Here is a 16,816-nt window from a genome sequence, read left to right as displayed (position 1 = left end):
AGCCAGTCAATAAGGTGATCGCCAAACGTTCATTCTACGAGTATAAGCTCTAACATAATAGCAGAGCAGTAGCAGGTCAAGTTCAACACCCCCCGTACATATTCTATATATGCTGGGCTGGATATGAAATGTATGCACATTGGCACACGAACTAACTTGATAACCCTTTTTGGCCATTTAATGAATATCCCACGGTGTCTACAAGACTAGCACGACTTGGGTAGGATCTACCATTACATAGGATCTGTGAGATCAACTTTTTTGAAAAGACATGTTCAAATATTCTCAAAAAATTTGACAATACACATCTATGTTATATATGCAACCTCAAAAATTTTCTGCTTCAAATTCAACCTACACTTAGAGAACCAAAAAGGATAAATTTGGGTGTGAATAGTGTGAAATGTTGTTCACCCAAGTATGATACTATTCACAGTACAATTTATCTTTTTTGTTTCTCTAACTGTAAGTCGAATTTGAAGCAAAAATTTCTTGGACTTGTAGAAACAGCCCGTAGGCATTTTGTATAAAAGTTTTAGATTTTTTTCACAATTTCTAAATACGATTTTTATATGTTGATCCTAGGATCTCACCTAAAGTAGAGATCCTATACAAGTCTCCCCGATCCATTCCCTGGTGTACTCTGCTCCCTGTCCATGAAGGAAGAAGGAACCAAATGAAAGCGTGGATGAATTACCAAGTCATTCACTTTATCCATCTAAAAAGAAAACAATTACCACCAATGAGCAAGACTAAATCTATTCTAAATATAACTTGGTGTGATTTACGCATTCAAATAAACGAGGAGACATCATAGGCTCGTCCTGCCATTGCCACAGTACTCAAGGATACAAACCTAGAAGCGGTGCCGAGCATAAAGAGCGCCGCACCAAGACGGGGCGCGACTGGACACCACGGAGCAGCAGAGCAGGCACACACCCGCAATAGCCACAACTCTAGTGCTGTTCGAGGTGCTTGTAGTGCTCGTCATCCTCCACCATGAGGGCAGACAGGACGACGCCGCGGATCATGTCGTCCGCAAGGATGATGTTTGTACTTTGTACGGCGGGCCTGATTCACACTTTGATGAGCTATTGAATAATTTAAGGCATATGTCAATCCGGTTATTTACAACGACTTTCCCTAAGGCCATTGTATAGCCCTCTGCTCGTACCGTGTCGTGATTGTTGATGAAAAGATCCCTCTACTCAACAACGCTGAATTGAACCGAAATGTATGAGGAGGTAAATGCTTGCACACATATTTTACGCGTGTAGTCGCAATCTTGATGCATCTCTAACAGGGTAAAAAGAAAAGACCATATGCAAACAAAGTGGGATTGTGCAGACAAAGGTATCCTGAGAGAATGGATTTTTAGAGCATATATCCAGTCGCATTCCTCAAAACGGCATCCAAACGACGACGGATTAAACGTTTGGAAGATGCATTGACGTGGTGTCGCGCTTGTGCGCATCTCTCTCCAGTCGTGCCCGCCATTTAAAGGCTCCAACATAATAAAGATGCACGAAAAAGGTTTCATTTAAATTTAATTATATCTTACAAGTTTGAATGACGGTTAGAATCATCTAAACCCTAGCCTATTGGCCGTCCGGCGGTGCGTTCGACGGCCCCGCCCCATCGTCGCCTCTCCTCCACTGCTGCTCGTTCGCCGAGCGCCGACTCTCCCTCCGGAGCGTGACGAGAACACGTCGTTCCGCGCATCGTCTCCTCCCCTGTGTCGCTGCTCCAGTGCCTGCTAGAGTAAGAGGTCGAATGCGTGACGCCACCACGCATCGTTATCCTCCTTGCGGGCACGGGCGTCATCCTTCTTTTGCGACCCGAATGACTCGACAATCGCCCGCTGCTGCGCCGCCTGCTCCTCCGGGTCTGGCCCGTCGTTGGACTAGTCGATGTCGTCATCCTCCTCCTCGTTGTCCTCGTCGCCCTCGTCCTCCGCTTCCGCCGCCACCTCTTTCGCCTCCTAGGTCACCAATTCCGTGACCGTCGCCTCCTTCCGCAGTTGCTGCTCCAGCTCCTCCCGCCGCAGCCAATGCTGTAGCTCCTGCCTCCGCAGCCGCTACTACGGCTCCTCCAAACAATGCCGCTCGTGCAACTCATACCGATGCCGCCACTGCTCCATCTCCTCCCTCTGCGCCTGGAGACGGAGGCGCGACTCTTCCGCCGCCGCGGCGTTTGCCGCTCATGTTTGCCGCTCGAGCGTGACAAACTCATCGCCAACAAACGCCTCTATGGCGGCCCCTTGCGCCGCCGCCTCCCACTCCTTGTTGTCCGCCAGCTCGGGGTCAACGTCGAACTCCACCGGTGGTGGTGGTGGTGGTGGTGGAGGTGGAGACGATGGTGGAGGCAACTGACCGCCGTCGGCGCGGCTCATCATTACAGAGGTGGTATGCAGGCGACGAGGCATGATGTACGGTGTAGAAAGGAATGCCAGCGGGCTGTAGTGACATCCATTGAGCGGATGACCAGAATAAAGACCTTATTTTTACCCATAACCTTTCTCTGCTGCATTGAAACCAAGATCGGGCTTGGGGAACATATTTTCACACGCGTACTACAAACCACCTTTTTCTAAACGGATCTTGCTTGGAACCAAAGATAATTATTTACAAGTGTCCCCAAGGACAAATGATTTACTACTATATTTTCCTCGACTTATGCACTTTCTTCCTTTTCCGAACTTTATTTGAATCTATTTTTTATGGGAAGGAAGGAGTACTTTGTTTACATGGAAGCCACTCCTCTTGTTCCTCAATCTTGGTAGAATGCTGCGTTGAATTAGAGAAAGTTGTTTGTTCCAAATATTTTCTAGAAGTAGATGACATGTTTGAAATCTTAAAGCTGGGCACAACATATTTCGTGAACCGGCGTCTTCTTCGCCACATCCCGTATAAAGGGAATCGAACCTAACTCTTCCACGACCCCCCCCCCCCCCCCACACACACACACACACAAATGGTCCTCTCTTAGGGTGCGTTCGGTTATGGAACGGCGTGGGATGGAACGGAATAGTTCCGTTCCAGAGGAATAGAATGGTTCCATCCTCGTGTTTGGTTTGGACAAAAAGAAGGAATGAAATGGTATATTTTCTTGTTCGGTTGGGGGAATTGGAGAGCAGAACGAAATGTGGTTAAACTAAGATTTTGTTTCAAAATCGTAATTAACAATGACAAATGGCCTTTTAAATCTCAAAATCGTAATTAACAACGCCTAATGACCTTTTTAATCTTAAAATCGTACTTTTTTTTATTCGGTTGGAGGAATTTGGAGAGTAGAACGGAATGAGGTTAAAGTTTAATCTTTTGTCTCAAAATCGTAATTAATAGTGGTAAATGGTCATTTTAATCTCAAAATCGTAATTAACAACGGTGAATTATTTTTCAGCTAGATTAGTCGAGTGCTTCGTAATTAATAGCAGCTAATTAACAACCGTTCCACCATATTCCACCGATTCGGTGAAATGGATGCATTTCACATATGGGGAGAATATTCCCTTTCGAGAAACCACTCGGTTCCGTTTCATTCCACAACCAAACATAAGAATTGACTCTATGTGCGGAATGGTTCCGTTCCATTTCATTGGTTCTAGAACCGAACACACTCTTAATTCAATGAACTATGAGAATTCCTTTGCCTAGTTTTTTTGCTTTTCAGTTCTCATAAGTCCTTGATATACTAGCAGAAACTCCATACTTGACCGACTGCGTCACAGTGCTCAGGTAAAGTGGCAGTGGTTGAAAGCGAGCGGAAACGTAGTGCTTTTTGTAACCTGGCGGCTGCTCGCTCTTTGACTAGTGATTCACCGGCCACTAGAGAGCTATAATCCCATCGATGTCCTCGCACTCAGAGGCAACTGACACATCAGACTACGATGACATACATGACCTAGCATGAGGGGTGAAACCACCAAAGTGACATTCCTCTCCAACCAAAGACGACTCATCTAGGGCTTTGCCAACAATGATTCATCACCAGCCTTCGACGCCACGTCAGTGGTCGCATCATGAACAACAACCGCGGACAAGCCCTACTTAGGGCATGCCCAATGCACTGACCTAGAGCTACTGCCTCACACATTTAACTAGGTTCGGATGGTCCAAAGAGGTTCGGATGAGGAGGCAGTCTTCTCTTCAAGAAGTGGGATCTTAAGCCTAAAAAGCATGTTTTTTGGAGAGAGAAAGAGATACATAGTGTTATATTTGTAGGGTCTCTTATCTCTTTTTTCTAACTAAAGTTGTAGTTTTCATTGGAGAGATAAAATTGACCATGTTGCTTCTGACAACTTTTTTACATGAAGCAGCTAGTTGTGTATGCCACCATTGCTCATGCCCTTAGTGGACTCGCATGAAAACAAATCCACACGGTCAAAAGAACCAACGCACACCAGCAAAAGCTTGGTTGTTGCCGCCTATTCATGCAGGGGCGAGAAACCTTTTCAATACGGTTAAGGAACCCCAGAAAACTAGGACTGTAAAGCAGAGTCCAAACGGGCGCATGCAATGGAACCCTCCCTTGCAATGCCCAGATGGGGCCTGGCATCAGCACATACAGCGACGAGTGGCCCATGACCTCGGATCAACCAAGGACGGCAAGGCTAGACGGTCAGAGAGCAGCTCTGCTAGCAAGGACATCAGTGAGCGAGACAGCAACAAGGTCTTTGTCAACATGATCTATTTAAGCTATCGAAATGTGAATAAGTGCAACAGTAAGTGATTGCCAAACCGAAGAGACAAAGACGATTAAATTGAAACCACTGGTGAGACACAACACCATGCAGTCAAATCCAGGAGAACAATCTCGGTCCGAAATGGACCGACTGCGCCAACTAGAAAAGACGCAAAGGCAATAGAACTACTTCGACCACTACCATCCTACAACAGGGAAAAAGGGAGGGAGGGGAGTACATGAGAGACAGCTAGAACAGGACAATCCATCCACGGCACAACGCAGACTTCAACACGCAAACACATTGATTCAACACAGTTACTGGCCCTCGCCACCTTCGCCTTTCGAGGCTTCTTTGCCATCCTCAGCACCGCCCTCCTCCTGCAAACAAGACATTATCAGATGATTACTGATTAGGGGTTAAAAACACGAGGCAGATGACAAACCACAGTCAGGGTTGAGAAGATACCGTGAGGTCAGATGTCCATAGGGTCAAGTTGTCCCTCAGGAGCTGCATGATCAATGTGCTGTCCTTGTACGACTCCTCACCGAGGGTGTCCAACTCAGAGATAGCCTCATCAAAAGCCTGCAGAGTGATGTTCGATAGGTCACAAGATATCAATGACATGGCATGCAGAGTAGAGCACAGCTTAGTATTAACGTCAACACGTCAGGCGATTTAGGACAAAACAGCAGCAGTTGGCATACATATCCTAAATTGCCATCCTCATGAAAATGAGGAAGCTAAGTTCAAAATCCTTTGAGTTAAGTACCAGGAGCAAAGTTTTAGGACTGTCTACAATCCAATGCAGACCAAATCAATGTATATTTGCAGATACTACATCTTGAACACAAACATGTAACTGACACTGTCAAATGGCTACTACAAATCCCTAGAAGCAAAATGGATTATAATTCATTTCTAATAAGGGAAAATTTTGTTTTTGCCACACTAGTTTTTGCCCGTTTTGCTTTTGCCCTGCCAGTTCCCAGTAATGTATCGTTTTTGCCCCATGTGAAAATGATATGTTTTTGTTTTGCTTTTGCTTTTGCCCCTCAATGATAGAGAATAGGACAAAATCAAGATGTCAAAATTTAGAGTGGCAAAGCAAGATGGGCAAAATCTAGTGTGGCAAAAACAAAACTTTCCCTTCTAATAAACTTACTGCATAAGACTCACACAAGTCACGCAAAGAAAATCATGAACAGTCACTACAAGATCTACTCATTCTCGTTGAAAGAAGAAACCATAGTATAGACTGACTGGAACACTGAATTCCAGAAAGATAAATATGACACTAACCTGCTTTGCAAGATTGCAAGCTTTGTCTGGAGAGTTCAGAATCTCGTAGTAGAACACTGAGAAGTTAAGTGCAAGTCCAAGCCTTATGGGATGTGTGGGGGCCAGTTCCGCCAGAGCAATATCCTGCACAGCACATAGTATGATAAAATAATTTTGCAAACATCAACAAGCCTCGCAAACAAGCTAAAAAACAAATGTGGCCAGATACCCCCATAGCAATGAAGTGAAATTTATACGATGGCAAAGACATGAACCAACCTGAGCAGCCTTGTAAGCCACCATGGTGCTCTCGGCAGCTTCCTTCCTCTCGGCACTAGCCTTAAATTCAGCCAAGTACCTGCACACAATTAGAAATTTACAAAGTTTCAGTAGTCATATACAAACTGATGATTCAACAGCACAACCAAATATAGAGGCAGATTCGTCCAACCTGTGATAATCACCCTTCATCTTGAGGTAAAACACCTTCGACTCAGCAGCGGTAGACATGGGAACAAGGTGCGAGTCTAGCAACTTGAGGATACCGTCGCAGATCTTGCTCAGCTCGGCCTCGATCTTTCCACGGTATTCCTTGATCAGAGTGACATGCTCCTCGTTCCCACGACCCTCCTCCTTCTGCTCAATGGATGAGACGATACGCCACGAAGCACGGCGAGCCCCGATCACGTTCTTGTAGGCAACAGACAGGAGGTTACGCTCCTCGACAGTGAGCTCCTCCACATCTACCGTCTTGGCCACCTTCTCCATGTACTCGACCATCTCCTCGTACCTCTCCGCCTGCTCGGCCAGCTTGGCCATGTAGACATTCTCCTCCCGCGACATTTTGAGCAGCGGAGTAACTTACTGCAACGACATAAGAAGCGCTGATGAGCAATAACCATATCCAGTAGGACAAGAGTAAGAATATGCACAACGGTAAGAAGGACATGGCAGTCAATATAACTCGGATCAGCACTTCGTCATTCAGCGAGCTCACATTTGTTAACAGGAAGCAAATGCACACACACACACACACACACACACATACTCATTTCAAAAGGATTAGAATGAACATTGTAAGTTCCATCCAACCCCAAGGCTAAATGATCTACTAGCATCCATGTTGAGGCCGACTAAATTAGATGAGGCTAGCAGGTGAGTCTAAACTAGCAGTCTGCTATGACAACCAGAGATGATGTAAAAGCAAACATTTAAAACTACTACAACATTTTACCTAGGAATAACCAAACATTATGTAACAAAGAGACCAAAAAACAACTTCCTCGTAATAATAAAAGTGGAGTATATACTACAAGAATTTTACCTAGGAGTGACCAAACATTGTGTAGTACTCCTACAAGAGAGACCAAAAAAACCAGTTCCTCGTAATAATAAACACCCGATTATAAAATCCGCTACTATCAAGCATTGACGATTAAGTAAAATAACTGGCACTGGCGAAGCAGATCTACTAACAATCACACCAAGTAACCCCCGCCAGGACGCTAAATCCTAGTAGTAACTGCAGAAGGAAAACGCTCCGAGTCCCACACCGTAAGCATCAACATGACATAGCCAATCTTAGAACTAACGGGGTCATTGGCCAGCTAAAATAGCTCGGCAGATCAACCTAGTTTAGTTCCCCCACCTAAGAAAGCAAATCCCCACTTCCAGACGGCAATGCCTGCCGAAACTCGGCCGGATCTACGCGTCGCGCGCACCCACGCTCGCAGATCTCGCGAATCGAAACCCGGCAGTTACCCAGGCCACCAGATCTGCTAGCCGCGACGCGACACCGGAACAGCGCAAGGGGAAAACGCCAAAAATTCGCCGATCGCTGGCATTTCGCAGGGTGAAATCAAGCGGGACGAGGGAGAAAATCTGCCAGCATAGAGACTTGAACGGAATGAGAAATGGCAGCCCTACTGACCTTCAGCTTCCTGGGCTGGCGCTCGGCTTGCGGCGGATTGGGGGAGAGGTCGGGGTCTCGTTGTGGTCTCTGTGCCTGCCGCAATGGTGAGTGGGGGTGCGGACTATAAAGCGAAAGGCTGCGGCCAGTCGCGCCGGAGCTGACGGTCGATGCCACGTGGGGACGCGAGTTTCCCGGGGCCCGCATGTCATTGGCTTACGGCTGTACTATACATGTGGGTCCGCGCACCGGTGGGGTCCACATGCAGCGAGAGGTTAAGATCCGTCGACTGCGACTGCGACTGCGAGCCTCTGCGACAGCATCAGTTTTTGTTTCCCTGAAGAAATGATCGTGTCTACTAAGTGGAACCGCACCATCAGTGGTGCTAGGAACATCAGTGATGGGCACTGTCTAAAACAAGCCCGATTTGTGATGATAGCTGCGGCGACTGAGAAAACATGATAATTGCTAGTGTGGATACTGAAGCGGTCTTTAGAATGACACTTCAACAGTTAGGAGCAACATTTAACAGTTATTTTGCTCTAAATAATACAGTATGATTACAGTGAATAATAATATTTTCCCTCAAAAAATACTTGCATTACATACCGCTTTAAGTCATCGCCGAGGCGAAATGGCCATTACTAGGATGGTGCAATTGTTGGATAATTAATCAATATTTTCACGATTAATTCTAGAGTATTAAAACATGACTACATCAGCTACTTGAAACTTGAACATACTAGATCAATCAACATGAGCAACAGCACTGTGTATGGTCAACAACCATCGCTAAACATATTGAAATATGTCGCATGTACCGATAGGTTGTAGATGAAGCACTTGTCGATGCAGCGGTGACGTTGTTGATGACAAAATTGGCGAAGAAAGGTTGTAGCAGACGGTGACGGAGACAACGGTAAGCGGCACCACTCGACTTGTCTGGTAGACGACCCGTGATGAAGAGCTTGAACAGTCATGAAGAGAGCTTCCCAAAAACCTAATTCGCCCTCTACGTACATGATCGCAAAGGCTAGTGATTTCGGTAACCTGCTCTTCCGTTCGTCGGTGCACGTCGGCGGGCAGGATGGAGTAGGCTACGGCGGCAGTGCAAGCGGAGAGAGGTGGCAAAAACCCTAACTCATGTGTAAAATATGTTTTCACGGCAGCCGGGTAAGAGATTATACCACATTTTGAGTCAGTTATTAACTGTGAGTTATTAACTGTGATGTGCCCGCCAAAAACTTTGTAATGTTCGGCTCGAGAGGCTCATGCGATGTGACATGAGCGAGTAGGAGGAGGAGGGGGACCACTCCTCTTCTCACTCACTTATATTATAGGTGTATAAGGTGGATTAACTTCCTCGCAACTTTCTAGTGGGACTAAATTTTACACTCTCATTTTTTCACTTACTTGTGAGCTAACAACATGGGCTCAAACTCACATGTGGGTTGTAAGATTTAGTCAAAATTTCAAATACTACATGGACCAAAGAAAATGGTCCATTATTTCAACAACAGTTTCGGCAGAACACACCGCAATGTGTCATGAGCTGCAAGTGCACACAATAAAGTTGGTTGTGGCCTTTTCTCCAATTTTGAGGAGGAAAGCTTCAGATAGTAGTTATATAGCAAACTGGCAATCCCTGTATACTTTTAGCTGCATCTGTCATCGGTTGGTAGAAGTCTAATAGCCAAGACTTTTGTGCACATACATTAGTGCCAAGACTTCCAATAGCATATCATTTCAATCGGTGCCAAGAATTCTGATTATACAGGTTTATAAGGTAAAAATTGTCTGATGTTAGTTTTGAGAAAACAAAATCCCCTCAAATCTATTTATCAACGATGGCCAAAAAGGATGTGGCTCTATGAATTATGGACATCGTCTAGCTGGTAAATGTTTTAAACCAGGGGAGGACAATTTTGGACAGATTGCATCTCAAGATGACAGAAAAGGGAGAACCTTACATGTTCTTGTCAAAATGTTACAAGAATCAACTGCATTCGTGCATGTTATTGTCAAAGAAACAGCGATCTCTTGCAAGTTGCATGTGGAATTGCAGATGCAGGTCGCACTAGCCGTTGCAGAGGTTGCCATCGCGAGCAGCATCGCATCCCCATCTATTGATTCCCCTAGCGTGTCCCCTCTGCTCTGGTGCATCACGTTGATCTCCACTCTTCAGCAGAAAGGGATGGCATGTCCCCCCACCTGAGTAAATATGGAAACTAGCATTTTTTTTCCTTTAGGAAAAAATAGATGGAAACTGATGTGCAAAATACAAACCAAGATTTGACAGCATTCGTACGGCGTACTCAGATGTTGACTGGAGTTTTGTCTTGAATATAATCATGCAGACAATATCCTTCATATACACAATAATTCAATACATGTTCTTGGTGGCAGCCGAGCAAGCAAATTGAGGGAAACTATTTCAGATATTTTTTATAGTTTAACATTTCCGAGTTGTACATTTTACAGAAGAGTCGTTTGAGTGGACCCTTTTCAGGAGAGGACACTACTCAGCACATCCGAAAAATCTCAAGCATTACGCGACGGGAATAAACGTAGGGATCTATGCAGAGCTCATCCTGAAAGATATTCAGAACTCATGCTGAGCTGCAGATAGCACAGAAGGTGTGGGACTCTAAAATGTATCTCGATCTACCAGGTTTAAAAAAGAGAACATAGTATTCGAATCACAATATGTTAACGAAGAGAGGATTATGAACCAGGGTGCACAGCTATTCCTCATTCCATTGATCCTTCTCATTATAGCATCGATCTCACCATTTTCATACCGGAATGAAAATGGGTTGCAGCGACTTGGAAACATTCTGAATGGATTACAAAGGTACATCCGTACATGAACCCATGTACAGTAACTTTTTCTTGTCTTACAGTAAGTTGCACCGAAACTGATTTTTTTGCCGCATTACATCAAGCAAATTTAACATAGAAAATACAATTGAAATGCTATGTCGATTTTTTCCTTTATGGTAGTAGAACATGCAGAAGGACTTGGGGTCGAACTGTGACAGAGATAACTATGGCACACTAGGGAACTATTAATCTGCCCCTGGAGATGCCAGGCTCGGAAACTCATTAATACAAAAAAAAACTGTGCATCTACAACAGTTCTGTGAACAGTTTCTTCGGTGAACAGTTAAGACAAAGGGGCAACGGGAAGTCAAGAACATGTGCTGCAAATAGTGGATATCTGAAAAGCACTTCAACACCATCCCAGCCAAACCCGTCCAGATCTAAAGCACACGAGTTTCTCGATGGACTTCTACAGGATGGGAAAACCACAATACTGAAAACTCGGCATAAAATTTGTTTATCAGAATTCGCTGGAAGCCTGAAATGCACAACTCGGCAAGAGAAGGTGGTTCCATCTCCGCAGAGTGTTCGATTCTTATTCTCCGTTATTGTAACCTCAATTCAGATTCATACACGAGTTGTCGTGCCTCTAGGTATTACATATCCGTCCATGTCAAGATGGCCAGCGTATGCCGCCCACCACAGGCAACATAGTTAGCCTGCCATAGCCCATTGGAGCTGGTGCTGGACTTCGGTGGAGGTAAGTTTATGGGCACTTCCATTGGGCGGCCCGTTGTCACCTTCCTGCCATAGCCCAGACGGCCATGATCACCCCGTCCGTACTGCAAACACAAAAAAGGGAAAAATGATAAGTAAAGCTCTGACTACGTGTCTTTTTTAGGAGGATGGAAGTCATTTACATTTCAAATGTCAGTACAAGCACAGGACTTATCATCAAACTTTATTTGGTACTGTCAGCAAACCTTTCAGAGCTAACGCAATCAAAGTGGGCCCTCTATCTAAACATGATACGGAAATAAAAATCCAATACAATTGTTCTCTTAGTCCTAAGCTGAGAAGTACGTCCCTTCTGGGACATCCAATAAAATTGGAACTAAGCTGAGCAGTACTAGTTTGTGGCACTTAGGTCAACTTCATACATCTGATACTCATAAATCAACCTTCTCGTTATCAAATTCATACAACTGATATTCATAAATCAACGCTTCTCAATATCACATGAACTAAATGTTTTCAAAACACCTCTACAACCTTTTCCTCAAAAAATCTTCAAGCCTTCCATACTAATAGAGCAGAATAGTCTCTTCATCCGATGCCTATAATTGCAGCTATGTTTTCCAAACGATAAATATGCTTGGTGCCTTGGTGGTGAGGCTGTGGCACGTGACTAATGAACTATCAAAATTCTGCAGGTTTCACTGGCTGACTGTAAAGATCCAGAAATATCCCTTATTACTTTTTGCCCGTTTTTATTTTGTGCATCATCATGACACCATGCATATTTTTCTAGCACACTTTCGACCCTATATTTTTTTTGGTAAAACCCTATTTTTCTTTTGTTAATTATCCGGGTCGTTTTGTAATCCCTCGTCTCTATTTCTATTTTCAAAATAAAACAAAATAATATTTTCCAGTCTGTTTTGAAACTACAAAATATTTTCTCATTTTGATAAAATAAAAGTAGGCAAAAACCTGGTAAGGTTTTGGCCCAAAACTAGCCCAAACCCACCTACCCTTTGGCCTAATTAAAGGTACCCATCTCCTTCCTCCACAAACCCTAGCCCCCAAATCACCTATTTTTTCTAGATCTGAAATGCTCACTCTTCTTTCCAATTTGGGACAAGATGAGAAAGAAAAATCTACTTACAGAGAATATTCGTCCATCGCTAGTTAGCGCAACTGAATGGGTCCCTCCGCATGACACCTGCAACCATTCAAAAGAGTGAGCTCTGATGCTGAACATGGAAACATGCCTAAGTCGGCCACTTATAGATAACAGAACAAGGAGGAAACAACTCAAAATAACACTTGTAAACTACCTGAACAATATCCTCTCCAGCTAGAAGCTGGACCTTTAGGGGCACCATGTGACTACTCTTATCATCCCCAAAGCCAAGCCTCCCATGTTCTCCTCTTCCCCAAGCATATACCTACAGACCGACAAGCAGATGAATATGCTAAGACATATTCTAGCTCACGTTCAATATAGATGGAAGGTCATGCAGTTCGGATAGATATATTTGGTCATGCTGAGAAATAACTAAGTTCTCCCTCCAGTTCAAAATAATTATCCAAATATGGACGTATCTACACACTAAAACATGTCTAGATACATCCATTTTTGGCAATTATTTTGAACGGGAGGGGGTACATTTTCCCTGATGAGTTTAACAAAAGTTGTGATCAGATCAACTTGCTCATTTCTTCAAATTTATACACACACAACAATCAGCATAAGATATATCTCGAATCTAACAGATGTAAACTGCAGAACTGCAAAATACATACTTCTAAACTAAGTTCTCAATTTCTATGTTCACTATGCCCATTCCCTGTTATTTCTCATCTCATTCTCTTCCCCAATATCCAAGGCAACAACAGATGGAGTTGTCTTGTGCTTCCTTCTCACCATTATTCTGTGCAAGTCCGCTCTATTGTTTTGGGAGGGAAAAATGGTACAAACTACGTCTGAGTAGCTCAAAGGCCAAAACTGAGCCAGTAGCTTAACTATGTAGCTTTAGTACATAGAGGTGAACTCAACCTCTTCAAAAGCTCAAGTCTAGTTAACTTTATAACTTTACAGGATTTCTTGTTTGGACATATTTCGATAATGACAGGAGGGAATAACACAAGCTTGTCAGGTCATCTGGAGTTATAACATGTAAATGCCGTCAATGATAATCCTGGCATGGGATTCATTATAACTGTCATCCTGACATGGCCAGCTTAAATCAAAGACAGGAAATACCTCTCCATCTTTAGTCAACGCAGCTGAATGCCAACCTCCAGCAGCAATGTCAACCTGCAAACAGATGTAGGAATATGAAACAAAAGAAACATAAACAGGACTATTAGGACTCAAGACCTGATCAGAAAATATGTGTAGAATATTATTGACTTATCAGCATAGTATGGAATTATTTGCCTAGGCAATATCTAACATATTAAATTTATTTTAAAAATACATCAAAGACATTCAACAATTAGTACCCAAGGTGGTAAAACATGAGCATTGACTTGTAGGCAAAATCAAGCTTAACTTCTTGCAGGTCAACATGACTTTTAAGTTTTAACTGGGATCCACCAGACCGAGTTTGTATTTTTTTTGTTCTTTTGCTCAGTTAGTCACCAGCCAAGCCTTGAGCTAAGCTTGTTTGGTAAATGCTTTAAGCATACACACCCCACTTAGTTTAGAGAGGATATCAGAAATTAGAAGCAGCAAAGCAATGTGGCTCACCAATGAAAGGTCAGATAGCCCTTCAACGCGGATCGGTTGCGATCTTGGTTGGGTATCTCCAATCCCCAGCTGACCATACTCATTATTACCCCATGCCCACAAGATTCCGTCTTCCGATAGTGCCAAATTATGGAATGCCCCTACGGCAATCATGCTCACGTGTTCAAGCCCTTGCACACGTACTGGTGTGGATATTTTCTTGCTGAAGAAAAAGACTTGGTCAGCAACTTGAAGCCAGGACAACACGCGCCAAAAAAAATAAAAAAGGACTGAAGATTTCAGTTGAAAGAACAAGAAACATACATATCACCCGGTGGCCATGGCTGCCCCCATGTCCAAACATGGCCTTCTTGTGTCAAAACCACTGAGTGAGTCCCCCCGGCAGCTACCTAGAATCAATGAAAGAATCAGCACACCAGAAGTTAATGAATGTTGAATGGAAAGCAGGAGTGCAGGACAGAAAGTTCTAGCATCAGTCAACCAGTGCATCAGTATTCCATTTGGACAAGATACATTGACACAATTCCGAATGTAAAATATTATATATGTGTTCTCCCAGCCTAACAAGTCTTGCCAACAAAGCACATGCCCATGTGACATGTGACAAGATCATGAGAAACGAAATTTGTTGGATGTTGAATCCATAAAACCATGCATAAGAAAGACTTAAGTTCAATAACATTCTCACTGGTGCAAGAGAATCTATAGCACTCACTTGCCGAACTTTGAGCTTGAGAGCGCACCGCTGCGGGATGGGGATGTCCCTCCTGAGCGCCCTTGTGCCATCCTCCTTCCTCTCAGGCTCCTCCCCGCACTGTCCGTACTCGTTTCCCCCTGCACCATGAACTCACATGTCATCTAATCCACCGAATTCGAAGGGAAAAAATCACGCAAGAAACCAAGTTCCCCTACCCCAGGCGTAGGCACGCCCTTTGTCATCCACTGCGAGGCAATGCCATCCGCCGATCGCTGCCTGGCACCAAAAATCCAATGAGACACAGCTTCCATCAAGAACCGAATCGCATTTTGAGGCAGTGCTCACCTGCACGATCTTCACCCCCGCGAGGGCATCCACGGGCGCCGGGGAGCTCTCCGTCTTGGTCTCCGGCGGGTGCCCCAGAGTCCCCCGCTGGTTCCACCCCCAGGTGAAAAGCTGCAGACGGGCGAGAAAAGCCACATCAGCAAAAATAAAAAATCTACCTGAAAGGAGTACAGGGAGGAACCGGGCAATCATTGCGTACGCGGCCGTCTTGGCAGATGGCGAGGGAGTTGCGGCTGCCGGCCACGACGGCGGAGACGGCGTACGGATCCAGCGCGGCGACGCAGTGGGCCGAGTCCTTCTCGTCGCACTCGCCCATGCCCAGCTGCCCGTCTTCCCCCGAACCCCTGCAAAAACCCAACCCAACGAAATCAGGCGCCACATCTCAGGGACACGGACAGCACGAGCGGGCGGGCGGACGGGCGAGGAGGCGTCACCATGCGAGGACGGCCGCGGGGCGGGAGGGCGGCGCCATGTGGGGGGTCGGGGTCGGCGGCGGTGCGGTGGCCGGGGTCGGCGGTGGGGAAGATAGCGAAACCGCAGCAGCAAACAGCAGTGCAGAGCTGGTGGCTTTTGTTGCGGCCGTGTCTGGGGCTTGGGATGGGGCGGGGGGCGCTTTTAGGGGCGCGTGTCCTGTGTGGGTTTTGTGCTCGGCGCAATAGGGTTTTGGAGGCGGGGCTTGTGGTGGAATGGTGAGTCATCGGATTCGTGATTGTGTTTTCTGTATCCTAATTAATTAGTATGTTTCTTAATCTGTCTAGTAGTTTCTAATTTAAATCGGAGAGAGAACCAACCTGAGGTTGGGTGGTTAGGACGATGGTTGTACCCCCAGCCCACCATAGATCAAAACCCTAGTTTTGACATCTTTGTGTCTCACAAAAGACGGAATATTCATTCAATGAGAGGCGACGTTCTCGTTGACAGCAAGGCGTCTGCGGTGACTTCGTCAATTTCAATATATATCTAATTCGTCGGCTCAGTCTTCCGGAGGTGCTCGTAGGGGTAGGGTGGCGTGTGTGCGTTCATAGGGATGAGTGTATGCGCGTGTATGTGAGCGTCTGCGTTTGTAATGTGTTTCTCAAAAAAAAATTGAATCGGAGATAGTAATCATTTGCATAGTCCCTATCATTATTAGTTTGAACCTTGAAAAGTTGCGGGGAAATAGTGATGGACTGTTGATGGATTCATTTCATTGGTTATGCAACTGAATGTTACATTGAAAATGGGGTAAAAAACACAAGATCGCAACCTCGGTGCAACTATGTAAAACAAGAAAGTGGAACCGGTAATATTTTGTCACAACCTGGGGACAATTTTCTAACGTAGAGCCGCATGTTTTAGGCTGATATTTAATAGAGTGTCCAGGTCATCAAGTTTGCTTGTTTGGTGTCCAATCAGACATCTCGGGCATGCGAGGGCCGAAGTGGTGCAAACATGCATTTGTGACACGAAAACTGACTCTTATGATCCACGTGTCAGTATTGGCATGTTATTTTGTTGCCACCTAAGTCACGGGCCACCACTTTCTCCTGCTCCTTCTCTTTCTAGCTATATGTTTTTTATGATAAACATTGGCACAAATGCCTCTACAATCTATCTAGT

At 44.9% G+C, this 16,816-nt stretch overlaps 2 protein-coding genes across 2 annotated transcripts; both read right to left on the bottom strand.

Moving 5' to 3' along the window:
* Positions 1-4,741: 4,741 nt before the first annotated feature.
* LOC124682923 (14-3-3-like protein GF14-C) lies at positions 4,742-7,984 on the bottom strand. The gene is made up of 6 exons (XM_047217527.1): positions 7,896-7,984; positions 6,417-6,829; positions 6,245-6,323; positions 5,987-6,109; positions 5,153-5,269; positions 4,742-5,064 (listed from the first exon to the last, which is right to left on the bottom strand). Exons 2-6 carry the CDS (start codon positions 6,806-6,808, stop codon positions 5,002-5,004), a joined length of 774 nt encoding a protein of 257 aa, XP_047073483.1. The 5' UTR covers positions 6,809-6,829; positions 7,896-7,984; the 3' UTR covers positions 4,742-5,001.
* Positions 7,985-11,188: 3,204 nt separating this feature from the next.
* LOC124682555 (ultraviolet-B receptor UVR8-like) lies at positions 11,189-15,698 on the bottom strand. Its single transcript, XM_047217215.1, has 11 exons — positions 15,652-15,698; positions 15,417-15,561; positions 15,218-15,328; positions 15,088-15,148; positions 14,891-15,009; positions 14,479-14,564; positions 14,176-14,377; positions 13,687-13,740; positions 12,758-12,868; positions 12,586-12,642; positions 11,189-11,539 (listed from the first exon to the last, which is right to left on the bottom strand). The coding sequence occupies exons 1-11, from the start codon at positions 15,687-15,689 to the stop codon at positions 11,354-11,356; spliced, it is 1,170 nt and encodes a 389-aa protein (XP_047073171.1). The 5' UTR covers positions 15,690-15,698; the 3' UTR covers positions 11,189-11,353.
* Between the last annotated feature and the right edge of the window lie 1,118 nt (positions 15,699-16,816).

Source organism: Lolium rigidum, chromosome 1, assembly GCF_022539505.1.
Source record: "Lolium rigidum isolate FL_2022 chromosome 1, APGP_CSIRO_Lrig_0.1, whole genome shotgun sequence".
NCBI classification, from domain to species: domain Eukaryota; kingdom Viridiplantae; phylum Streptophyta; class Magnoliopsida; order Poales; family Poaceae; genus Lolium; species Lolium rigidum.
This window is presented reverse-complemented; position numbering and strand designations above follow the sequence as displayed.